Raw genomic sequence first — 26,615 nt, 5'->3', positions numbered from 1 at the left:
TCCTACTTGTGGCACAAGGGGTAAGTGTGCCTCTGTCATTAGCTTCAGTGGTAAGTGTGCCTCTGTCATTAGCTTCAGTGGTAAGTGCAGAAGCAAGGAAGGTCCCTGGCTTGTGCTTGCCAGATGAATAAACATTCAATTAGAGTAACTTCCCTGTCATCTGAAATAATAATAAGGCATTTACGTTTTACCTTAAAGGAGTATTCTGTACAGTTCTGATCACCACACTACAGGAAGGATGTTGTAGCAACAGAGAGAATGCAGAAGATATTCCCAAAGACATTTGGGAATATCTTCAAAGACAAATGGAGGGCTGTAGTTATAAGGAGAAATAGGATAGGCTGCAACGTTGCAAGCTGGGGACTGAGGTGATCGTCTAGAGGTTTATAAAATTATGAGGGGCATGGATAGTAAGAGTCTTTCTTTTCCCCAGGCAGGACAGCCTAGAACTAGAGGGAACAAGTTGAAGGTGAGAGTGGAGAAATTTAAAGGAGATCTGAGGGGTAAGTTTTTCCACTCAGAGGGTGGTGGTTACCTGGAATGAGCTGCCAGAGGAGGTGGTAGAGGCAGATGCAATTACAACATTTAAAAGGCATTTGGATAGGAAAAGCATAGAGGGATTCAGGCCTAATGCAGGCAAGTAGCACAGGCATCATGGTTGGCACGGACGAGGTGGGTCGAAAGGACCCATTTCTGTGCTGTATGATCCTATGATCAAAGTAGTCAAGTGTCATAAGGTATCGTCAAAACAAAATTTGACACTGAGGCACAGGCTTCCACCCTCTTCCTTTGCAGTCCCGGTGAAGGGTCTCAGCCCGAAACGTCGACTGTTTATTTCCTTCCAGAGATGCTGCCTGACCTGCTGAGTTCCTCCAGTGCTTTTTGTGTATTGACACTGAGACACACAGGGAGATTTTTGGTTAGGCAGCAAATATTTTGGACAGTTCTTAAAGAAGGAGAAGCAATTAGTCAAGTGCCAAGGGCTAGTGGAGGAATTGCTGAGTTTAGGGGCTACAGAGCTGCAAGGACTGCATCTAGTGAGTGTACTACAGGAGTGCAGAGATCTCAGAGGGGGTTTAGGGGTGGAGGAGGTTACAGATATAACAAGGGGAAAGAGGACATGGGAGTGATTTGAAACAATGATAAGAATTTTAAAATCAAGGCATTGTTTAATTGAGAGCTAACCTTGGTGCTAAGCTGGGAGTACAGGGTGATGGGGTGAGTGGGACATGGTGCAAGTTAAATTACGGTCACTGAGTTTTGTAAGATCTCAAGTTCATGGGGTGTGGAGGACAGTCATTCGGCCAAGACAGCGTTGGGAATGAGGACCTGCTGACGTTGGCACACAAATTAATTGAGGCCGAGTCAGTTGGTCAGCTACGTTCTGGCTCAGCAGCCCGAAACAAATGCCTGCACAGCTCCTGTGCAATTGAACTCTGAATCAAGTGATGCTGACACCTCTGAACTAACTTTGACAAAGTGCTACATCCTTCTCTAGTCTGTGGAGGACAGAGAGAACTAATATAAAGCAGAAAAGACTGGAACTCCTCACAAGCTCATGGGGTGAGTTCTGATGAAAGGTTAATTCTGTTTTTTTTTCTCCAGTTACTGCCTTCCTGCTGATTCCATTTCAGATCTCTGGCTTCTGCTGATTAAACGCTTCCACGGAAATTAGCAAGGTGGTTGACTGGGGCTAACTGCAAGCCCATAAATGACTTAGCTCAAATCATTTACTATTGTGAGCACGATGTGCATTGTGAGTCTGTGTTTGGAACTTCAATGCGTGGGCTATTTCTGTCTCAAATATGCCAGAAACACAGATTTTCAAAATTCTCGCTTCAGCTAGTTGAGCCTCTAATGTCACCAGTTCATGGGAAGGCATTTATAAAAAGCTATCAGGAATTTAAATGGTTTACTCTTGGCTTGCATCTTCAAGATTAATTGTTGCTTATTTTGGATAACTGTGGACAGGGCTCTTTTTTTTAGGTTACAGCCACTTTTTGTTTCCATCCTAAAACCTGGCACTGGGTGTGCTCTTTAGAAATCTCTCTCTCTATATTAGGAAGGAAATGAGGATGTGAACTTGAAGGAAAACGACTCTGTATACTTGGCTTACGCTCCACAAATGGTATATACTTAAAGGCTTCGCTCTCATTCCAGTTGATTTTCATGATTCAGCAAATCCTCTGGCTTACGGTGAAACACTCTGAAGGTTCTGCTGCCAATGTACTTAAATGCCTGCCTATGAGGTGCACTTACTGTACATGCCCTATCATGTCCAAGCCATTGAGCTTTGTGACTGACCTAAAGTAAAGCACTCGTACACTGCAATGGAGCGACAAAAAATAAAATGATGAAAATGGCTGGAAAAATGCCCGTGGCCTTCATAAAATGTTGTGTGTTAGCTAGGAATAAAACTTTTTTTATAAAGCAGAAAAAGGGTAGAAATTTGCCCCTGGTTGCATTTGCTAAATTGTGCAGCATAGGAATATATGCAAGATGCAGCATGCATGTGTGTTCTATATATTCTGTTGCAAATAGATAATGAGAATCAACAAAAGTATCATAATTCCCCCAAATGTTTTAGGAAATAATGCCACCATAGCCAATGTAAGTATTAAAATAGGCCTACATGTTGCAGGAACTCATTGCAATCACTTAGTTTATTGACTATTCATATTATTCTTGAATCCCTTCCATTTCCTAATAGCTCATCTTGTTACAGTGGTGTGCTACAAGGATTGCTGCAGAGATCCACTGATATACAAGGGTAGTATAACTTTACATGCAATGAGTCAGAGATTAAACGTGGCTGTGTATATACCTCGGGATGATGTGTTTTGCTTTCTGTCTCAGCTCACAAAGAAAAAGATGGTAAGACTTATTTGTCTCGAATGCTAAAGTACAAACCTTTTTAAACACAATAGGGTCATCTTCCCAGACTGGATTCACTGCATTTTGTGAAGTTTTAGTTTTGAAAGCTTTTCGTCTCGTGTCCACAGGTAAACCAAACATGTCAATCTCCACATAAGTCCCAACTTTCTTATCAGAAAGAAACTGACCAGAGAGAACCTGAAGGGAAAAAAAAGAAATACATCTTACAGAAGATCTCTTGAGGGTCATTTGAATGGCCATCGGAGATTAACTTCAGGAGTGATTCAAGTACCTCCGTTAACCTAAACGCTGCAACCATGGAACAAGCTGACACAGAGAAAGAATGCTGCTTCCCTGCAGAGATTATCTCACTACCAGTTCTTTTAAGCAGGGAATTGGTGCTGTGAATAAAAGGACTTGCATTTCTAACATGCTTTTTGAGACCCCAGGGCCTTACCACCCATGAAATACTTTTTATAGTCAATTCCGTCAAAGGAACATGGCAGCAGATTTGGACAACGCTGGCTCCCACATATGGCAGTGTGATAATAAGCAGTTAATGGCTTAAGAAATCCCCAGTGAACACTTATGAGTGTGCTAATTGGTTATGGCAGGGATGCACCAATGATAGTACTGCCCTTGTAAGAGCCTGAGGCTCAAGACTATGGAATGAGCTTTGCAATTTTCCATGGTTGAAAATGTGATGCCTGGACTTAGGTCAGACTCTGTGGGCCTGTGGTGGAGAGGTGGGCCTGTGGTGGAGAGATGGGTCTGCGGTGGAGAGGTGGCTTGTGGCTGTCGGCCAGATTGGGTCACGAGGTCAACTTAGTGAATGGATAAAGTGCCGTGGAAGGATGAAACTGTAAGATCTCAAGATCGGTGAGGAGTGGTGGTGCGGGATTTCAGTGAGCAAGATCAAGGCTGGGGAGAAGGGTGATCAAGTCATTCCAAGGAGCTTTTACAGTGGGTTTCAGCTTCCTTGTGTGCAGTGTTGGGGTGGGCCTTAAAGAACCATTGAGTCACAGAGTCGTACAGCACAGTAGCGGGCCCTTTGGCCCACCACAGCCATACCGACCTTTTTGTCCATCTATGCTAATCCCAATAGGTCAGTATCCTTCTATGCCTTGCCTATTCAAATGCCTGTCTACTGTCTCTTAAACATTGTGATTGTATCTGACTCCACATCTGGTAAAGAATTCCAAATATCAACCACTCTCTGTGCAAAAAAAAAACTTTCCCCTCAAATCACCTTTATAACTCCTTCCGCTCACTTTAACCCTGTGCCCTCTTATTTATGATATCCCTACCATGGGAAGAAGAGTCTGATTATCTATCCTACCAATGCCTCTCATAATTTTATATATCTCTATCAGGTCACCAAAGCTTCCTTCATCTAGGGAAAACAAGTCCAGCCTATCCAACCTCTCCCCATAACTAGAGTATCCAATCCAGGCAACATCCTGCTGAATCGCCTTTGCACTCTCTCCAGCGCAACCACATCCTTCCTATAGTGGCAACCAGAACTGCACACAAACTCCAAGTGTAGTGTTACCAGTATTTTGTGAAGTTGCAACATGACTTCCAAACTCTTACATTCTAAGTGCCAACCTATGAAGGCAAGCATTCCATACACCTTATTCACCACCCTATCTACCCATATTGACACTTTTAGGAATGATGGACTTGAACCCCAAGGTTCTTCTGTTCATCGGGATTCCTCAGTACCCCACCATTTGAATCCTACCCTATTCAACTTCCCAAAATGCATTGCCTCTCACTTGGGTCAGGATTTCATTCCATCTGCCATTCCCCCACCCCAACCTTCTACGTAATCTACATCCTGCTGTAGTCTTAGACAACTTTCCTCACCCTCCACAACACCGCCAAGTTTTGTGTCATCTGCAAGATTACAGTATCAAATCCAAGTCATTACCAACAGGGGTCCCAGGCACCATTCCCTGCAGTACACCACTGGTTACAGGCTTCAATCAGAAAAGCAATCGTCCATCATCACCCTCTGCCTCCTATCACCAAGCCAAGTTGGGTCCAATTATCCAGCCTGCCTTGGATTCCATGTGCCTTAACCTTTTGGACCAGCCTACCACGTAGGACCTTGTGAAATGCCTTACTAAGGTCCAATATAGACAATGTCAACCACCCAGCCTTCATCAATCTTCTTCGTTACCTCCTCAAACAAAGTCATTAGAAAATTGGTAAGGCAGGATTTCCCTCGCACAAAAACAAGCTGACTATGCTCGATCAGCCCCTGCCTTTCCAAATGTACATAAATCCTATCTCTTAAAATTTTCTCCATTTATTTCACCACCACTGACGTGGGGCTCACTGGCCTATCCCTCTGGATCGGTTTATCCCTGCTGCCCTTTTTAAATAAAGGAACAAAATTAGGTTTCCTGGAGTCTTCTGGTACCTCACCTATGGCTAACAAAGATGCAATAATCTCCATCAGGGCCCCACCTATTTCCTCCCTTCCTAGGATAGATCTTATCCAGCCCTGGGGATTTATCAACTCATGGGTTCTGTGACATCTAACACCTCCTCCTTCGTAATACTGACATGCTCCAGACTATCAATGTACTCCGTCCTGTACTCCCTACCTTCCATGCTCTTCTCCTTGGTGAATACAGATGAGAAGTACTCATTTAGACCCACCCACATCACCTGGCTCCACACGTAGAATACCCCTTTGGGTCTTTAAACTGTGGCCTTACACAACAGAGGATGCTGTTTGCAGCAGCTATAACAAACTTCAGCACGTCTTTGGGAGATTGAATTTGAAGAAAGAATACAAAGTTAATGGCAGGACTCTTAGCAGTATGGAGGAACAGAGGGATCTTGGGGTCCACGTCCATAGATCCCTCAAGGTTGCCATGCAGGTCGATAGGGTTGTTAAGAAGGTGTATGATGTGTTGGCCTTCATTGGTTGGGGTATTGAGTTCAAGAGCCGCGAGGTGATGTTGCAGCTCTGTAGAACTCTGGTTAGACCACACTTGGAGTATTGTGTACAGTTCAGGTCGCCTCATTATAGGAAGGATGTGGAAGCTTTAGAGAGGGTGCAGAAGAGATTTACCAGGATGTTGCCTGGATTGGAGAGCATGTTTTATGAGGATAGGCTGAGTGAGCTAAGGCTTTTCTCTTTAGAGAGAAGGAGGATGAGAGGTGACTTGATAGAGGTGTACAAGATGATAAGAGGCATAGATCGAGTGGACAGTCAGAGACTTTTTCCCGGGGTGACAATGGCTAACATGAGGTGACATAATTTTAAGGTGATTGGAGGAAGGTATAAGGGGGAATGTCAGGGGTAAGTTTTTTTTTACACAGAGAGTGGTGGGTGCGTGGAATGCACTGCCTGCAGAGGTTGTGGCGACAGATACATTAGGGACATTTAAGAGACTCTTAGATAGACACATGAATGATAGAGAAATGGGGGGCTATGTGGGAGGGAAGGGTTAGATAGATCTTAGAGCAGGATAAAATGTCGGCACAACATTGTGGTGCAATGTTCTACGTTCTATGTCTCTCAACACATAGTCCTGGACTGTGGAATGTGCCAGTCAGCAACACTTGGCTGCCGACTGCTCCCTGCACTGGAAACCAGCAAGGTTTAGGCAGAGTTAATACGTCCTATCTTCCAGCAGCAGTTGATGCTTGTCTCATTATGTAGCCCTGGGAACAGCTCATAGAGCATAGAGTCCCAGGTGATATTAATGTTGCTAGCAAGGCCAACAATACAGTATATACCAGATTCCTGATAGCTCTTAAGCAGCCACTTTCATCAACCACTTAAATCCTTCTGCTGAAGGTCCTCCCACAAAACCTTTTGGTAGGGAGTCCAAGAACTTTAGGCCCAGTGATGATGAAAAGAGTGCAATATATTTCCAAGTCACAACAGTGTGCCTCTCTGATAGGAATCGGTAGTTGGAGGTGTTCCCATGCACATGCTGCCCTTATCCTCTCTGATGGCAGAGGAGATGCTGTTGGAATAGTCTGGGCGAGTTATTGCAGTGCATTTTGTAGATGGCACACACCGCAGCCACAGTGTACTGGTGCTGGAGGGAGTGAATGTTAAATGTAGGGGATGAGGTGCCAATTGAGAGGGTTCGGTTGGTGTTGAGCATGTTGAGTATAGTTGGAGCAGCACTCATCGAGAGAATAATTCCATCACACTTAATCACTCATACTCCCGACCTCCTGAATTGCAAAACATTTCCCCCTCCCAATGTGTCTTGTGAATTATAATTGAATATACAGTATCTCTGGCCAGAATCTTCACAGAGCTGTTCACCCTCATTCTATACATTTCACCACCAGAAATGTATAGAAACCACATTTGCATATGTGGATACAGAAGAGACAGCAGATGCTGGCATCTAGAGCAAACAACAAACTGCTGGACAAACTCAGCGGGTCGAGCAGCACCCGTGGAGGTAGAGGGATGGCCAGTGTTTCGAGTCAAGACCCTGCATCAGGACTGACATGCTCCAGACCACCAATGTACCCCTCCCTGAAGTTACTATCTTCCATGCCCTTCTCCAAGGTGAATACAAATGAGAAGTATTTGTTTAGGTCCCTGGCCACGTCCCCTGGCTCCACAAATAGATTGATCAGGGTCTTGATCTGAAATGTTGACCATCTGCCTGCCTCCACAATGCCAAGTTCCTCCAGCGGTTTGTCTTTTCCTTGGCGTACATGGATTTCAGGCCTTCATTTCTTTACTGCTTGCTCATGTGCAAACATAAGGCACAAACTACAAGAGACTCGCATAGTAATTGTTTCAAACAATGCTTTTAGGACATAGTACTTACATGTGCTGAAATACTTTAGTATACAATTTGATAGAGGGCTGATTATTTAGAATGTTTGTTAGTTCACATTTATACGATTTAGTGAAATTAGAGTATAACTCAGTATAATGTAAATCTAGTAAAGATTTCCAGATTGCTTCTTTGATGGAATTAACAGCAGATTAAAGTTTAGGTTCATAAAATAACTGTATTACTCTGATACATTGAGTACACAGATGGGCGTAGCAAAACAGATCTGTGAATCAGCAGTTCGTCTACCTACAAATGTTAAACATGTAAAATGGACTAGCATTTTGTTGGCACCTACAGTACTTGTCAAAATTAATTGCATCTGTTTAACATTAAAAACACTTTTGAAATCACCGTCAGATATTAGAGTTTCGCACCTTCACTGAAAGGGTGTTGGCCACGATCCCATCAACTGTGCTCTCAGTGAAAGGATCAAAGTGTTTGTCCGTTCGTCTCATGAACTCCGGCTTCAGGCGGAAGCCACTCTTCCCATTGTGTTCAAACATCCCCATGTTCAGCTGCATAGGCAGGTCTGTGTAAATTATTCAAGAGAAAAACAAAAATGATTGATACTTTAGCTTTATGATTTCACCCTTCTGCATGTACATGGTATGTTACGTTAACGCAAAAAATAAAAAGTGAAAGAAAATTTAGCTTGGGACTTTCATCATAGTCGTAGGGATTGGGACCCATCAATATTTTGTTATGACAGAAAAAGTGTCATGAAGATTTAAGAACATAAAAATGGAACCAGCAATAGACCATTCAGCCCCTCATGCTTGATCTGCTATCCCATATGATCATGGATGAGCTTTTATCTCAGTGCTACTTTCTTGCACTTATCCCTATCCCATGATTCCCTTCATATCTAAAATTATTAATAACCCTGCAGCTTTCCCATTCTTCGTCTGAAAGAGGAGTTTCATTGGGTCAATTTCCAGAAGAAGTAGAAGCCAAACAACTACCTCTCACATGGCAGTCTTGATCATGTGTCATCAGGCAACAATTCTCACCCCGTGTGTGTGTGTGTGTGTGTGTGTGTGTGTGTGTGTGTGTGAGAGAGTGTGTGTGCGTGTGAGAGTGTGTGTGAGTGCGTGTGTGTGTGTGCGTGCGTGTGTAGTGCACTTAACAGAGGTGGCAAATCAGTAACATTCAGGAGTAGACCATCTGTCCACCCACAAATCTTAAACATGTAAAATGGACGAGCATTTTGCTGGCACCTACTTGTCAAACATTAATTGCATCTGCTTAACATTAAAAACACCTTGTGAAATCACCGCCAGATGTTAGAGTTTCGCACCTTCACTAAGGCCTCCTCTGATGTGCTTAACATCAGTCACAAACAGCAGTGCTCATGTGGAATCAGTTGCCTGAAAGGATGGGGCAGCACAGTGGCACACCTGGTAGAGCTGCTGCCTCGCAGCTTTAATGACGTGGGTTCAATCCTGCAGTGCTACTTGTGTGGAGTTTGCACATTTCCCCTGCTTTTGCCTGGGTTTCCTCTGTGTGCTTTGATTTCCTCCCACATCCCGAAGATGTCTGGGTTGGAAGGATAATTAACCACTGTAAATTGCCCCTAGTGTGTAGGTGAGTGGTAGAATCTGAGGGGAGTTGATGGGAATGTGGGAAAATAAATTGCAATCTGTGTAAGGACTGATGTAAACAGGTGCTTGATGGCTGGCATGGACTTGATGGACTGAAGGGTCTGCTTACATGCCATATGAATCTATGATGGTGGAAGCTGATTCAATAATGATAACCAAAGAGAAGTGAAGGGGAAATTTATACAACGCTACTGGGTAAAAGCTAATAGAAGTACTAGAGCTAAATGGTTATACCCTTCATTCAACCAGTACAACCATAAGGAATTGTCTCGCCCCCTCCTGTGCACCTCCTTCACCATGGAAGTGGGAAAGCTCTTTGAAACATTGGTCTGGGATGTGATTAATAGTCACCCAGAGGAAAGGGAAGATTGAAGGCAATCCAGCAGTGATCTGCAAATCATGTTTAACAAATGTGATTGAATTTTTTGATGAGGAAGCAGATAGTGTTGATGAGAGTAATGCAGTCGATGTGGTGTACAGAGACTTCCCGAAGGCTTTTGATAAGATGCCACATAACAGGTTTATCAACAGTGTTGAGGTTCATGGTATAAAAGGTGGAGCCAGAGTGGACACGGTAGGCCAAATGACTTTCTTCTGCGTTGTAGCCATTCTATGACTTCCCTGTCACAAAATCATGTTGACTTCCCTGTCATGACTTGTTTCACAAAAGTCCCAAGTATTTTCCCAATGACAAATGTTAAGCCAACTGGCCTTTAGTTTCCTGCTTTCTGTCTCCATTTTTGAGTAAAGGATTTAAATTTTCTGTTTTCCAACCTGATAGAATCTTCTCCAAATCTAATGAATTTTGCAAATTAAAACCGATACATTAATTACTTCACTAGCCAGTTCTTTTAAGACGCAAGGATGAAGTCCATCAGCAACAACTTATTACGATATGTTATTGGCCTGCTGGTTGTAATTTTCTTGAGTTCCTTCCTCTTTTCCTATACCCAATTTATAGCTATTTCTGAGATGTTACCTATTCCCTCTGTAACAAGGACTGAGACAAAATAGCTATTTAATTCATCTGTCACCTCCTTGTTTACCGTTCGTAATTCCCCAGACTCACTTTCTGTAGGAACAGTGCTCCTTTTTGTTAACTTTTTTTTATCTTAAGTATCTACAGAAATTCTTACCATCTGTTTTTATCTTTTCATTGCCCTACAATTTCCAGCCTCAGAAACTGTTGCTTCAACTCCAAAGGACATAATTCTAGTGAGTGGCTTCATTATTGTAAAACTGAACCTTCTACCCAGAGCTACATGGAGGCACATGAAATAGGAATAGGAGTAGGCCACATGGCTTCTTGACCCTGCTCTGCTATTTAATAAGATCATGGCTATCTCCTGCATCAGCTCCATTTCTGTTACATCCATAACCCTCAATTATTTTCAGGTGCAAACATCTATCCATCTCAGCCTTGAATATTCTCAGTGTTTTGCACTCACAGCTCTCTGGGTTTTAAATATCCCTCTGTGAGAAATTGCTGTTGGTCTTAAATAAGCAACTCTTTGTCCTGAGTGTGTGACCTTCTACTTCCCAGTTTGGGAAAACAAGCCTTTCAGGATCCATTCTTGTCAAAAACTCTTAAGAATTTTATACACTTGTGCTACTCACCAACAGTCTGGTAGTTCAGGGCCACCAAATGACATCCAGCATTCCAGAATACCTGAGGCATGTAATTGGAAGAATCCACCCGGGTTCCCTTGGGATAAATGCGACTAAGCTGTCGCTTGTTGTATCTGCAGAGTATTTACTAAGGAAGAGTAAACAGAAAATGAGGAACATGCAATTTTTTTTTCCAGATGAAAGTGGAAACAGTATTACAAATGTAATCACTGTGTAAGGATCCAAAGGAACTCCTGACTGGCTTTAACACAGGAGCAGGCTATTCAACGGGGAATGATTGAAATCCCAACTCCTGTCCACTTATTTTGGCTCCATATGCCTTTATATCTTCAGCAGTGTCTGCTTGTAACACTTGTTATTTTGGGAATTCTTTTGAGAAAATGTTTTAAGATCAAAGGTGAAGAATCAAATTCTGATGCCACCAGCAGGCAGCTGATCCTATCATTTTCCCACAGGAGTACCAACAAGGACCTTCCAAATGGAGAACCTTCTTCAAACAGCAGTCCAAGCCCTGCATATATAAAATAACATTGCTTATGGCTTGCGTCGTAGTCTGAACTTACTGAATTATATTTACTAATAATAATTTAAATAGCTTGAGTGACTAAAATTATCAATTTGAATCAGACTGGATTCTTGCTGTCAGTGTCAGCTGAGACACAGCCCCACACAGTGGTCATTGTCAGGAAGAACAGTCCAGTTTTAACCAATTGATCTGGGCCTGGAACAAAGTACAGAAGTGGTGAAGTGAGGCTGGCCAAGGCAGGTTTTGCAATATGGGCTCCATCTGCAAAATTACGTTGCAGGTGAGGTCCGAGGCACCCCGCGCATAGTCTTGCATGCCTTAACTCGCAGGACCACCTTGTCCCAGCTCGTTCTGCCACTGTGGAGCAAGTGGAGGACTGCAGGGCGGTGTTGGTTGTGTGGGTCACAGCCTCAGTCAGGGGGGGAGACAGAGATGAGAGCACTGAGTTGGGTCATTATGGGATTGGGGAAAAGGCGGAAGTTTGAAGCTGTGATGGTGGGAGAGGAGCTTGGGGACATAATAGGGTGCTGGGGAGGAGCAGCAGTCATGGTGGGGATGCCCAAGGGAGCTGCTTGAAGAGGCCAATATACAGAATGTAACGGGGACCAACCTGTACATGGCAATGGCCCTCTGCACTATTGGACCTTGTCAGGCAGGATCCCTTTAAATTTTGCTGAAGCAGCCCTCACATTTATTGTGAAGGCCTGCTTTTGCTTGAGTGTGCTACTTACCATCCATGTGCACACCACGAATTTTGCAAAAGTGGCATCCAAATCTGCATTACACACTGCGTTGGTGTCATTGCAAAGGTCTGGCATCTCTGTTAGTAAGCCCACCGTCTGCACTGAAGATTCATGGACAATTTACTGACTCTTGCAAAAAATACAGCAGCGTTTCTCAGATGAAATTCTATTGCATGGTGCACATAAACACTGCAATATACATAAACGTTGTAACCCATTTTCTTTATATTTAAACAGAGTAGGGTGTAAGCCACTGGTCGCAGCAAATGGCAACATTTGGATTCAGAATAAGATTACTGCATATCACCAGAAAAATTTTAATATTCATTATGAAGGTCTTCCTTGCCCCTTCATAAAAACATAGACCTTCCTTCCAAAACTTTGCATTGAGGTTTGGGTTTTCTTTAATTTCTCATTAATTTCTGCTCTTTTTCTGAAAGATCATTTCAGGAGATGGTTTTGGTTAGGAAATTATAGAGCAAAATATATTAATGTTTGACTAACTCCCAATACTCGATTAAATACTCTGGATGGGCTTGAAGAACATTATTTGTGTTCAAAATTGTGCTGTGTACTTTTAGATCATTAACATGAGTTCCTTTGTCCAATTTTAAAGTCAACATTAACCTGTTTAGTTTACATGGTTTAATATTTTGTTCATATGATTATATCACACAGTATAACTAGAACCTCTGCAGATCACTTCTCTCCGTGGAACCAGCTCCACTGAATGACTTTCAACCAATGGTGACAGAGAGTGCTTTGAAGCACAAGATAGCGTTTGGCTACGTACAACATCTTTGAAAGGATACTCCACAAATTCCACTGGAGATTTGGTCAACTGTTCCAGAGCCTTTGTCTCCACAAAAGATGACATTTCAAAACTCTTATTATTCTCTGTAAGTAAAGCACACACATTCAATAAACACCAGATTTCAACCACAGATAGATTTTAAGACTGATCCAACTTGGCACCAAAAGTGAAATAATTTAGGATTTATTTCAGAAATAGGCCACTGCATACTTGGGAGTGATGTAATTTAATAGAGGAATTCAAATCATATTACGACCTAAAGAAGAAAAACAAGCAAAAGTATTTTAAAACCTTGAAGTGGATGGGTAGTTACTTGCAGCCAACTATCTTCTGAGCTGGTTGCTGAGAGCATGACTCATGTGATGAGTGGGCCTGATAAAACATAATGAAGCCCTTGTGAGGCTGTGGGAAATGCTGGCCATCAAATTTTATTGCTTGGCAGAGTACCAGGAGTTAACATATTCATTCCTATATCAACAGAAACCAATATAGACACGTTATTACAAAAACCTAAATGCAAAACACCCGACTGCACTGTGCCAGTAACTACCTGCAAGTATTTTAACAAAGTGGACTTGACTTGGCCCCTTGGTAGAACAGGGATCCTAAGGATCTATTTGAATACTCTTGCTTCTGTGTAAATTTAGTCAACCTAAACTCTACCCAGAAAAGGCGGATCTTGTTTTATTGTTTACTCTCCCAAAACCTTGCAGGATTTTGAAAACCTCAGTTGAGAATGGAATGCAACACAGCACCGTTCCTGGAAAGTAGATTCTCCAACTGTTATAAAGCTTTGATATGTCGGTGGCAAACATTGCTCACTATTAAATTGTTTACTGCAGTAGTTTTGGAGGAATTGTCTGCACAGCCCTTCAATGCAGTGGAACTGCCTTCTGATATCTTCCATCTCTTTAATGTCCACTGACAGACCAAGATGTCCATGTACCAGACCAGCAATGAGCTGGAAGGAAGGAGGAAGCAGATTTAATAATGACATTCAAGAAGGAAGGGGATGTAGAGGAAAATAAAGATACATCTTCAGAGCGATAGAGGAGGAACAAGAATGTGACTAATTGGCGAGGTCTATTCTAGAACCAGCACAGGAACAATGTTCTGTGCACAGTTTTAGTCCCCATAAATAATACAGGATAAATCTATCCTGGAGTCAGTCCAGTGCATGGTCACTAGATTGAGATTCTTGGGTCGAGAGTGATGTCCTGTGAGGAGAAATTGAGAAAGATCGGCCTAAACTCACTGGGGTTTAGAAGAACAAGAGGTGGTCGCATCGATTCTGAGAGGGAACAACAGGGAAGATGCCAAAATACTTCCTTCTTAATGGGGTGAGGGGGTCCAGAGCTAGTAATGAGGCATACTGACAGACTTTCAAGATAAAAGGTCAGCTAGTTGGGAGTGAGATGGGGATTTTTTTTTTAACATATTCATATTTCTCATGACATTTAAGGAGGCCATTTGGGCCACTGAGTCTCTGCTGGTTTTCAGAACAAGCTCAGCCTCATTCTCCCACTTATTTCCCCATAACCTGCTCTCTCTCATATGCCCATTCACTCTAGCCCAATTCTCCTACCACCCATCCATATTAAGGGTAATTTACAGTGGTCAATTAACCTACTAGCCAGCACACCTTTGGGATGTGGAAGGAAACCAGATGCATGCGATCATGGGGAGAAAGAGTGCACTGGCAGCGCCTGAGGGCACGATTGAACCTAGTTCACTGAAGGTGTGACGCAGCAGCAATAACAGCCACCATGCTGCCTGAGCATTGTGAATCTCTGGAGGGTAGTGGATGCTCCATTACTGAAGGTAATCTAAGTTGATCTCAACAGTGTTTTGCACTAAGGGATATTGGGATTGAGTGTAAAAGTGCAAATGAGGCACAGGATATGCCATGATCTTACTGAATGGCAGTGCAGGCTTAAGTGCTGTGTGAGCAACTCCTGCTTCTATTTTGACCTCTCTCAGATTTATCTGATTCACTATTTAGTTATTCATTACTGTTCCTGCCCTCTCTCAACCTGCTCCACCACTGCCTGTGTCACGTAAAGTCTCCAGTCTATCACAGATCTTCCCTTTTATTCTCTCCCCATTTCTCTACAATCTGAAACTTTTCTAACTCTAACTTTCCCCAGTTCCGGGTAAAGGTCCTACAATAATAACTCTGTTTCTCTCCCAATAGTTGCTGCCTGATCTGCTGAGTATCTCCAGCCTTTTCTGTTTTAATTTCAGATTTCCAGAATCTGCAACACTTCACTTTTGGACTCACGCTTCTATACCTTGTGTTTTTATTAGAGCCATCACTCTGTGTTAACTCATATGATGAACACAAATGCAAATTAATGTGCTTTTTTCACTAATGTGTTCATTGTTCACACTCATGTCAAAAGAAACACAACTTAAGCAAATGAAAATAAAAAGTAGTGTTCTACCTGTTATGTTGTTCACAAATTAGATGCCTGCTTTCCAACACACTGGCTTCAATGGATTTATGTTTAAACAATGCTTATCAAGTTACTTTCCTTGAGGTATGGACATTTATGGATTATGTGGATGTGAAGTTTGAATAAATCACATGAATCCTCTCTAGCTAAAAAGATTTTGTAAAATGTCATTAGGTTAAAAATGCTGGCAATCCTTGGAATTACATCATCAGGGAAACTTTGTAATGGTTGTTTAAGGAATGTGACTAATCAAACATTGAAGACGTTTAGCTAACCAAGTTTATGGAAACAATGATAACAATACAATTGCGGACTTTGTTCAAGAACAGCTGACTGAACAATGACAATGCAACCATGCGATCAGGAATAATTAACTTAGTCCACAGATAACATGAAGACTTGTTTAAACAAAGAATAATCATGCTCAAAAATGTAACATCAGCTAAACCTCATGTAAGAGGGTTGTTTGCCAGTTGTGTTCAACATGCTATGAAACGCTATGGTCATCTAATAACATTCAACTCAGTTGAGTCCTCAAATGAGATATTCACATTCGTATATCAAGCAACCCATGAAAAATAGCATAAAAATATGTGTTCAGCTCAAGGTTTTTAGATTCACTTTAAGGGCTGAAGCATTTCTTAACCATGAGTATAATCATGAGCTTCCAACCTGCTTGGGGTTTGAAGGTAAAGTCTACTTTATCAGTTGATGAATATATTAATAACTTCATGTTGAGCTAATTTTAAGATCTGTGATAAGCTCAAGATATTGTATTCATTATTTTAAATAAAGTTATGACTTTGCACTTTTAGTTATTTCTTAATGTTGCAAACCAACTGTCTCAGGAAATTATAGGTAGCAGCTGGAAACAAGATTTTAATTTTATAAAGTTAAGAAACTGTGTGGTTGTTGGAACTCACTGCCTGTTGATTACATCATTTCCTTAAAAAACCTTTTGTACCTTTTGTATGGGCTCTCGTAATATACTTTATCTACCCACAAATCACATTTCTGTACCCTCTACAATGAGGAGTTTCAATATTGTGGAGACCCTTATAATATCTGAGAATATTACTATCCATCTAAACTCAAATCAACTAAATTAATTTACCCTGAGGAAGGTAATAGTTTGGGATATTTACTCCTCTTGAGGAAAAGGTAGACGAAACCTACAGCCCATCTATGAAGAGGACGGAAGGGAGGGAAAGGAGGCTGGAGATAAAGATGGGAGTAGGGAGAGAGGGAGAGGGAAGTGGAGGGGGGGGTCACAGAGAGAAGAAGATTGAGAGAGGAAGGGTGGAAAGATAAAGTGAGAGAAAGAGCGAAGGGAGGGGGGGGAAGAAGGGGGCCTCATAGAGAGTGGGAGACTGGAGAATAGGAACTCAGCCTAACAGTGTAATGGAGGAGGCATTGATGCTGGGTTACAGCAATCTGAGGAGAGTGATGCATTTCCGCACTGCTCGCTAAACCACAGTAGGCACTCTGGTTTGATATGATGATAGAGAGAGGGGAAATCCCTTTCTTTTTCAAGATCACAGAATTTGCTACCAAATGTATGTTATTAAAAAACTCATTCACATCATATGCAGTCAAAGATAATATTTTCAGGGTAGCTTACAGACAGAATAATGCGCAAATCCCAAGAGGTAAAAATCATTCACATGCATATCCTTGGAGTTAAGTGACACAGTGTAGGAGGAGCAGCGAATCACTGTCAGCAACTCTGGAGTTCCATGTTCAGCTACACATATGTAGACCACAGATAATGCTGTCAGCTTCTTGGTGAACTGACAGCGAATGTCAACAATGTTGTCATCATCACAGCCATAAAACCCAAAAGATGCCTCCGATTTATTTACACGTTACAACTGAACTCCTACTCATCCTGAAACCTACTCAATGCCTGACGTGGTCCCTCTGCTGGACATGTTTGCAGTTACATCACCAAACAGAGATGCCACCCCGGCCTCTTGGCAGGGAAAGTGAGTGCCTCGAAGTGTGGAGTGTGTAACCTGACCTGGACGCATAAAGTGATAATTCCTGGAGCTTTACTTGATGCAGGGCCCCAACTTCCAGCTGTAATGTGCCTTCCTGCAGACAGCATTGTTGAACCATGGACGTAAGCCTGGTGCTCAAACACCCCCTTGCAACTCACCCTCTCCCTGCCCTTCCAGTGCTGGGCTAATGTTTTGCAGTAGGAAAATGAGCATCAGCCAGAAGACAATTACTGCCAATAAAATGTTGCTCAATTCTGATTTGGAAGCCTTGGCTCCACTGAAAATTCTCCAGTTTTGGTCCATTCCACTCTCTGTAACTTGTCTTGCTCCACTCCTCTCAATTCAGCTCGATCAGAGTCACACAGTGTGGAAATAGGCCCTTCTGCCGACCGTCCACAGCACGGACCCAGTTACACCAATCATACACTAAAGCAACTCACCAGTCAGTCATTACTTATAACATCTCAAATCACTGCGTGCAGTTCACATGGCCACCCCACACAAGGGGCAATTCAAGCTGCTGATGAAGAGGAAATTACAGATAAAACAGGGAAGTCCCAGTCAGGAAAGTCCCAGTCAGCTGGAGGGTTTGATTCCCTATTCTTCTCCGTCTTCCAAATGGAAGTCTTGCACCTCCATCACTGCAAGAAGTTCAGCCTCCTCTTTCGAGACCAGCATCTGCCTTGAAATTCCAGATGGCCCTGGGGCACGACTGACTGGGTGCTGCACACTCTCGGGTCGTTCAGATCTGGGCTGAGGCTGGAGGAGGAAGGCTGGGACCAAAAGACGACTTGGTTGATGGTGGAGGTGGGGGGTGTGAGGGCGGGGTAGGAATTGGAATAGCTATTTAGATGATGGTGATCATTGGGTAGATTGGGACTTAGGTGTGCATGGGGTCAGAAGGTGTAAGATCAGGATCTGGAATTTGGGTGGGAATGGGATCTTGAGGCAGCAAACTGGGGTCCAAGATGGGTTGTCATGGGCCAGCAGTTTGGCGCCTGGGGCTTGGCTGAGGCATAGGGTCAGGGACTTGGGTTGTCATCAAGTCAGGGGCAGCAGGTGAGGATCTGGAATGGGGTCTGGGACTTGAGTGGGCATGGGGTCAGAGGGCTGCAGCTCAGTGTCTGGGATGGATGGCAATGGGGTCAGAAGGCAGCAGCTCAGTGTCTGGGACGGATGGCCATGGGGTCAGAGGGCTGCAGCTCAGTGTCTGGGATGGAGGTGAGCAGGTGTCAGGAAACAGCAGTTTGGGGACTAAGACACAGGCAAAAACATCGGTGGGTGATATGGAGCAAGGGCAGGGGCGTCGTTTGTGCAGCAGGGGAGCAGCTAGTTGGAGGGTGAAGCCTTGTAATTCATTTACCCGGTGGCACATCAGTCCTCTGCTGTGCTGGGAGGACCAGGTTATCCAAACAGTGACCAACTATAGGCACTCCCAGAACACCTTCTCCTACAATGCACCAAAAGGAATTCTGCATGAGGAATGGCATTTTCCTTACTGTCCTTCCCATGGAAAACATGTCAGGGATACAAATGTGACTCTTACTGAAAAATGCCCAGTCGAATTTGTAGAATCATGGAAAACAACTCGGAAATGCATTTGAATTTGTCAGCAGTCTTCTCCCCTTCAACAACTTTTAACTCTTCACCAAGCCCAATCTTTCCCCAAGGTCTCAGCGAGACTCTTCTCTCACTGCTGAGTCATGGTACAATTTGGATCTGTGTTCCCTTGCCGATGAGACGAAGCCTTGGGATCGTTGCCCCAGGAACCCAGCCTCCCCTCCACTGACTCTGTCTACACTTCCCGCTGCCTTGGGAAAGCAGCCAACGTAATAAAAGAGTCCTCCCACCCCAGTCATTCTCTCTTCTCCCCCTTCTATTAGGCAGAAGATACAAAAGCTTGAAAACTCATACCACCAGGCTCAAAGGCAGCTTCTACCCCATTGTTATAAGACTCTCGAACAGACCTCTCGTGTGATAAAGGTGACCTCTTGATCTCACAATCTACTTCGTGATGACCCTTGCACCGTATCTGCCTACCTAGACTGCACTTTCTCTGTAACTGTAATGCATTCTGTTACTGTGTTGCTTTCGCACCTTGACATACTTATGTACGGAATGATCTATATAGATGGCAAAATAAAGTTTTTTTTACTGTATCTCGGAGTTTGTGACAATAATAAACCAATTACCAATTAATTTCCAATTACCAAGCCTCATTAATAAAAACAGAAAATGCTGAAGACACTCTTCAGGTTAGACAGCATCTGTGGAACGAGAAGCAGAGTTAACTCTTCAGGTCAGACGCTTTTGACAACCTGAAAAAGTCAACGCAGTTCCTCTTTCCAGAGAGGCTGCCTGATCTGCTGAGTGTTTCCGGCGTTTTCTGTTTTTATTTCAAATTTTCAGCATCAACAGTTTGATTTTCATTTACTCTTCATCATTAACTGGTCTGAACACCCAGTTTCTCCAACAAACCAGTGAAACCGTGCCTTGCTATCTGTGCAGCAGCAGTTAAACAATATATATTTTGAGGTGGGCTAGATGCTGAATATGAATTCAAAATTTCAGTGAAGCCACATGTTCCTGACAACCCCCAAGAGACAATTCAGAGTGAAAGGAGAGCGAATCACCATCTTCTTTTACTTAATTACAAAAGTCGTTGGCCTCTGTATAGTCCATGTGTGAGATACCTCACATCATTGTGTTACTCTCGTTATCAATTTCAAAGCCATCGCAACAAGAGAATTAATACAGCCCGAACCTATTGAGATTCTTGTTTGTCTCACAAATCATGTGCTTTAAGGGAAGATAAAGAGTACTGATACCAGCTATTTCTCAACAAAGTACAACTGTCTTTGAAAATTGTGGTTCACTGTCTCATGCCAGTAGTCATATGTCTTTCATTACACACACTACAATTAGGCTAGGCTGCTAAGATTCAACATCAAAGATACATTTTGGCCAAACAGTCATGGCCAATAGGGATGGAGGGAGGGAGGAGAGAAAATTATTAAATTCAATTAACCCAAAAGTTTGAAATATGTGAATATAGGAATGTATGCATTCTAACTAATCGTGAAAGCATTGTTTTAATTATCTTGCAGCTACACCGAACATTGCATTCACTTATAAATTATACTTAAAGCAACAGAAAATTATCTAGTAAAATGCATTTTCTACTAAGACTAAAAAAAAGGACTTACTGCAAAATATATCTCAAAAGAAAGGGTAAGCCATTCATTGTAAGAAAATGCAATAAACTCAACAACCAAGGAAATTACTGAATGATGTGTAGCACCTTACCAAGAAAGCAGATCATTCACAACTAGCGACAACCATGAGCCCATGCCACCAGCTGTAGTGAGGTCTCGGGGGCAACTAGGCCTCGGGAACCATATCACTGTGGCCTCATCATCAGACCCTCTCTGATTTTCATGAACATTCAAAAACTTTTAAAGATTCCTTTAAATTATTAAAATATAGAAGTATTTTTTTAAAAATGAAAGAATCAAGAATCAAAAACAGAAATAAAAACTTCAAAATAAAACATACAAAAAAATAATTATCTCCTGCTCTTAAGCCCAACTCTGGAATCGATAATCAAATGAATGGGGGCCTGGACCAACGTCAGGTGAGTGAGGTGTAGGATAAGAGAAGTCAATGTCCCAAGTTAATGATAGGATTCCCTCAATAAACTCCATACAAAGTCACATACATGGGAGCAGCTGAATACTGGGGGCTTCCCTTCTGAGCCACCAATACAACCTGTAAGGTAAGCCTCTCATTGTCCCCTTGCCTTCAGAGCTAGTACAGCAAGCACTGCACCCTTCCAACATATCCGTTGATGTTTTGGGACCAGTTCCCTGACTAAAGTAGCAGAGGATATTGATCTGGGTCACAATGATCCAAATACAAAGAAATCTAAGGTAGAAGTGACCTGATTGGTTCACTCAGTAGTGCTTTCCCACTGGAAGTCACCTACAGTTTAGCAAGATTTCCCCACCAAACTCTAGGCTGGTGAAGGTAGAGGCAAGCATTGCCTCTGAAGCCCAGATGTTCATTAAGGCCTAATTTTACAATCTCTGGGTCAGAATTGTGATGAATAAAGGTAAAGAGACTTTCTGTGACTCTTGACTCAAACATCCACATTTCTAATCTCTCTGAAAATGGCAATCTCTTCTGCAAAATACCAGAATTGAATTTCATCTCATAGTAAATATACATCCCAAATGAAAACATGATCTTTGACCAGAGTTAAATGAAATTAAATGTAAAAACTTTAACTATGGAACTTTTTTATTAACTGCATCAGGCCTGATTCAAATTGTCAAGTGTTGAAGAAGTCTCTTTGTGAGCAAAACAATATTAGCCTTCAGTAGCAGTGTATCAACGATACCTTCCTGCAGTTCCTACTGTCGTTTAAATGGGGGGAAAATTTGATGGAGATGAGTTGGAGGAGTCAGCCACACACCAGTTATATGAATCAGAGAATACTCCTAGTGGACCTTAAGGGGGACTCTTGGAAACTACTATTCAGGTGCTTAATTATTATGCCATAATAATTGTTTGGCATAATAATTAAGCATCTGAGTAGTAGTTTCCAAGAAGCTTACTCCATTTACTGTCCCAAATCAGGCTGTAACTTAAAGGAAAATCCTGATTGCTCTCACACCCTCTGTGTCTTTTCGATTCCTGCCGGCACTCTAATTCCTCCTCTATTCAAATGGCAGTCATCGCCCTCTCCTGACTCTGCTGTCATTCTGCACCTCCTCCAGTTCAACAAGACAATTGTTCCCTCCAGCTCCTTGCAAGTTTCCTTCTACCTTGACAAGTGCCATTCCTGTCTGGTCCAACGCCCACATGCAAGCAAGCACCACTCCCGACCCCTCCAAGTACAACCCTCAGCCTTGCTCCCCTCTTTTACTCAAAGCACTACTGCCACCTGCCTGACATCCATCCCACCCACCCTCACTAACCATTTCCCATCAGCAATAGTGCCATTTGATTGTGAGGGCCTCTTCCATCCTGCTTTCCTTTAAAAAAAAGATATTACCTCCAAACTGCTGACATGCCACAATAAATCCTGGATGGCTGCCAAGCATGACAGAACAACCGACCAACTTTCAATAACATGAGGTATCATTTCAACATTTCCAAGGTACATAGCCATTCTCTGCATTAAGTAATGAAGGGCTCAATGAATTAATGTTGCTGAGAAAGAATTCCCTGGAGCACAGATAACCAGAAGGATCAAAGTGCCATTTACAACCGCTTTGGAGCTCAGATGTGCAGCCTTTCACAATGTCCTCAGTCAGGTCGTCGACAGATCTCCATGAAAATAGCGGCTGTCATTTTACTAACCAAAACAGAACTAGGCAGGAGGATTTTCCAACTCAAAGCAATATTAGTAAGCAACCAAAACAGAAGAAATTTGTGACATGTAAGTAAGTCCTCAAAGAAAAACCTGTGAATTTAGTTTCTGTAGTCAACTTGCTGCTGAAACATTGAGTGTATTGCAAGATTCTGACTCTCTTCTCACCGCTCAGGGCAAGAATGATGCATCAGCCCTGCAGATGGTCGCAGTCAGGAACTGCAGAAGCATCTGTCGCGTGGAGGAGTCTGCAATACAGGAGCAGGCTCTTTAAACTCCACACATAATCCATTAATCCCTCCCTCTGCATCAGCCCTACCCACACATTCTTTTATTCCTTTCTTCCTCAGATATTTATTTAACTTCCTCTTAAATTCACCTCTGCCTCAAGCATACCTTTTAACAGCAAGTTTCCCATTCTCAAAGAAAGCTTCCCTTGAATTCCCTACAGGTTACATTTGGCTGCCGGGCCAATCTCAAAATTACAGCAAAGAACCATGATATTCTGTACAGTGCAATGAGACAAATAAAAAGACACTCACTCTTTGCCACCTCAAAGGATTCAAACTTTACAGGTTGAATGTAGTTAACCAGATTGGACATTTCCTCTGTGGCATTTGCTTCACATCCAGCAGTTCCCTGCAATATAAGTCAGCAAAAATGTTAGAAGTATGCAGCTGCTACCGAGTACATGTGCAGTAGAAATTTGTCCCTGGTCACATCCCCAAATGTGCAACATAGCAGCAGATGTGCATTGGACTCTGACATCAAAATTTTGTTTCCATTGAAGTCAATGCAACCAAATAAGTACCAATGCAGGCACTTGCATCGGCAAGGCATAGTGGGCTATTGGTCAAGTAGATGGGATTAGCATAATTGGGTACTTGATCGTTGGCATGGACGTTGTGGGCCAAAGGGCCTGTTTTTAGGTCTCTATGACTGAAATTTTTGAAATGGAATGCAACGTGCAAACATTACAAGATTGCACAGTTAATGCAATCAAGGACGAATTTCTACTCCACTGCATTTTGTTCCCGATGATATCAGTCTTGTGAAGGAAGATTTTTTCTGAATGTAGCATCAGATACTTAAGTATTGCTAATGTGTCATTTCCAGTTGCAGGTCTCATACACATCCCCACTGTAACTCCACAGTGTAAATTTGACTCTGCTGTACTGCATGAGCACAGAGTAAAGGTCGAGCACATCTTCTTAAGCTGAAGGCATGTGGGAAGCAGTTTAGACGGCTTTTGTACTTATCTCAGCAACAGAATCAACACCATCCAGAATTCCTAGTACTCTCGCTTTACCATCAGAAGATTGTGTATTCAAGTTACTCTTCAAGGATCCAAGAAAAAAAATATTTGGTGACACAATGTGCAGTTCTGAGAAAGTTGTGCACTAATGAAGTTGCCATTTCTTGAATGAGATATTAACCCTGGGATCTGTCTCCTCTCTCTGGGTTGGGGGATGGGTGAAGGGGAAGATCCCAAGGCAGTATTTTGAAGCAGAGCAGAGGAGATCACTAGTGTCCTGGCTAAAATTAATCCACCATCAAGATCAGTAGATGGGGATTTCCGATCATTCTGACATTGCTATTTAGGAACCTTGGAGAATGCAAACTCCCCACTGCATTTCCGAGATTGACTTCAAAGGTACTTCATTACCAATAACTAATTCTGTGGCAGCCATCAACTTGAATGTATATAGCACGTTTTACAACATCATGTCATTCAAAAATGCCGATGAAGTACATTTAAAGTATGCTCATTATTGTATTGTAGGAAATGCAGCAACATTCTTATATAGTAAGCTCTTGCAAAGCATGTGGTTATCTGCTTTCTTTATAATGCTGACTGAAGGGTAAATATTTTTCAGGCCAATGGTGATACCTCTCCTGCTTTCCTTGAAATAGTGCCATGGAACCTGTCACAAACCAGCAACAAAAGAAACACACTGAGCATGATTTAGTGTTAAAAACTATTTTATTAATCACTACTTATGATAATACGTAAAATAAAAGTAAAAATGTTAGTATGTTAGAATTCAAAAATGTTAAACCTCGAACGTTAACCCCAAAACTAAACTCTTCGTGTGTGTGTGTGTGACAAAGTCCAAAACTCCCAGTTCCTGAATGGTTCTTAAAGTTCAGTTCCGCAAGCCATAAGGTGAAACATGAGCAAGGGCTTCTTCAACAACCACCGTTGTCTGAAGATAAGATGTAGATGTAGAAAAACATAGAGAGAGTACATACGAAATCCAAATGTTCCACGATGGAACCCAAACGACACTTCAGTGTTTACTCGGTAGTGACTTCCTCACCCCGAAAAGCATCCGAACCGTGGTCGTCCACACACAAATACCCCTTCTACAGGTCAGCAACAAAGTGAACTCCACCGGATTACTCCCAACTTCCATACATGAATTTCAGTGGCAAACACAGTTATTGTTTCTCATCCATCGATAGAGAAAACAAGCAGGCTGGTGTCTCTCTCCCTTCTCTCTCTCTCTCCTTCTTCTTCTACTTACTTCTTCAACAACGTCATTACGTCCTTTATCTCGTTGGTCTAGGGGTATGATTCTCGCTTGGGGTGCGAGAGGTCCGGGATTAGTTCCCAAGGTTAACGAGATTCGTCCGGGATAGTTCCCAAGGTTAACGAGTGTCGTCTGGGATTGTACCCCAGATTGACGAGATTTGTTCGGGATTCAATCCAAAGATTTTTGAGGGAGGTCTGATAAATTCTTTTTAATTGGCTTGTGTGTGTGGAAACCAGCAGCAATGGATATTAAGGCATTTTTGGAGTCACCAACCCAAAAGGGATTGGAGGTGGCGAAAAAGGATGATTTGATAAAGATTGCTACAAGGCTAAACCTTACAGAAGTAAAGCAGTCTATGAGAAAGGCAGATATTCAGAGATTGATAGCTGGCCATTATGTGGAAAAGAAGGTGTTTGAGAAGGAAGTGTTAAAACAGTTTCCTGGCAGTGAAATAGCAATTTCTGAGGCACAGGTGCAGCTGGCAAAGATAGAAGCTGAACGAGAGCAAACCCAGTTAAAGATAGAAGCTGAACGAGAGCAAAATAAATTAGAAGCTGAACGAGAACAAAAGAGATTAGAGGCCGAACGAGAGCAAACCCAGTTAAAGATAGAGGCCGAGCGAGAGAAATTAGAGGCCGAACAAAAGAAATTAGAGGCCGAACAAAAGCTAACTCAGATGAAGATAGAGGCTGATCTAGCAATGAAGCAGATGGAATTGAAGAGGATGGAGCTGGATAGTGAGGAGAAGGAGAAACAGAGGCAGCATGAGTTACAAATGAAGCGTAGGAGTTCGGAATCTGATTCTGATGATGGTTTTTCAGCCAGCAGGGAGGTTCGATTAGTCCCTCCGTTTGAAGAAGATCAGGTTGATCAGTATTTCCAACATTTTGAAAAGGTTGCTGTGAGTTCAAACTGGCCAAGGAAAGGATGGGCTCTTATGGTACAGAGTGTGATTAAAGGTAAAGCTCAAAAAGCTTATTCTGCTTTGTCTGCTGAGGATGCAGCTGATTATACCAAGGTAAAACAAGCTATTTTGAAGGCCTATGAATTGGTCCCTGAGGCTTATAGACAAAAATTCAGAGACTTGAGGAAATCTGCAGATCAGACTTATATGGAATTTGCCAATGGAAAGAGAATATGTTTTGAACGATGGTGCCTGGCTAAAAATGTAGATGGGGATTATGATAAATTGACAGAATTGATACTAGTGGAAGACTTTAAAAGAT

At 42.5% G+C, this 26,615-nt stretch overlaps 1 protein-coding gene across 4 annotated transcripts in view; it reads right to left on the bottom strand.

Moving 5' to 3' along the window:
• The window catches only part of LOC127567834 (1-phosphatidylinositol 4,5-bisphosphate phosphodiesterase beta-1), a 711,920-nt gene that overhangs the window by 78,620 nt on the left and 606,685 nt on the right, over window positions 1-26,615 (bottom strand). For all 4 annotated transcript variants that reach the window (XM_052010953.1, XM_052010954.1, XM_052010955.1 and 1 more), the window contains 5 exons: window positions 23,395-23,491; window positions 13,021-13,105; window positions 10,928-11,052; window positions 8,084-8,238; window positions 2,911-3,072 (listed from right to left, as the gene is read on the bottom strand). In XM_052010953.1, coding sequence (XP_051866913.1) covers window positions 2,911-3,072; window positions 8,084-8,238; window positions 10,928-11,052; window positions 13,021-13,105; window positions 23,395-23,491 — 624 coding nt within the window. The remainder of the gene's footprint in view (window positions 1-2,910; window positions 3,073-8,083; window positions 8,239-10,927; window positions 11,053-13,020; window positions 13,106-23,394; window positions 23,492-26,615) is intronic.

Source organism: Pristis pectinata, chromosome 3 (genome assembly GCF_009764475.1).
Source record: "Pristis pectinata isolate sPriPec2 chromosome 3, sPriPec2.1.pri, whole genome shotgun sequence".
NCBI classification, from domain to species: Eukaryota; Metazoa; Chordata; class Chondrichthyes; order Rhinopristiformes; family Pristidae; genus Pristis; species Pristis pectinata.
Note: the sequence above shows the minus strand (reverse complement) of the source record. Positions and strands in the feature narration are given on the sequence as shown.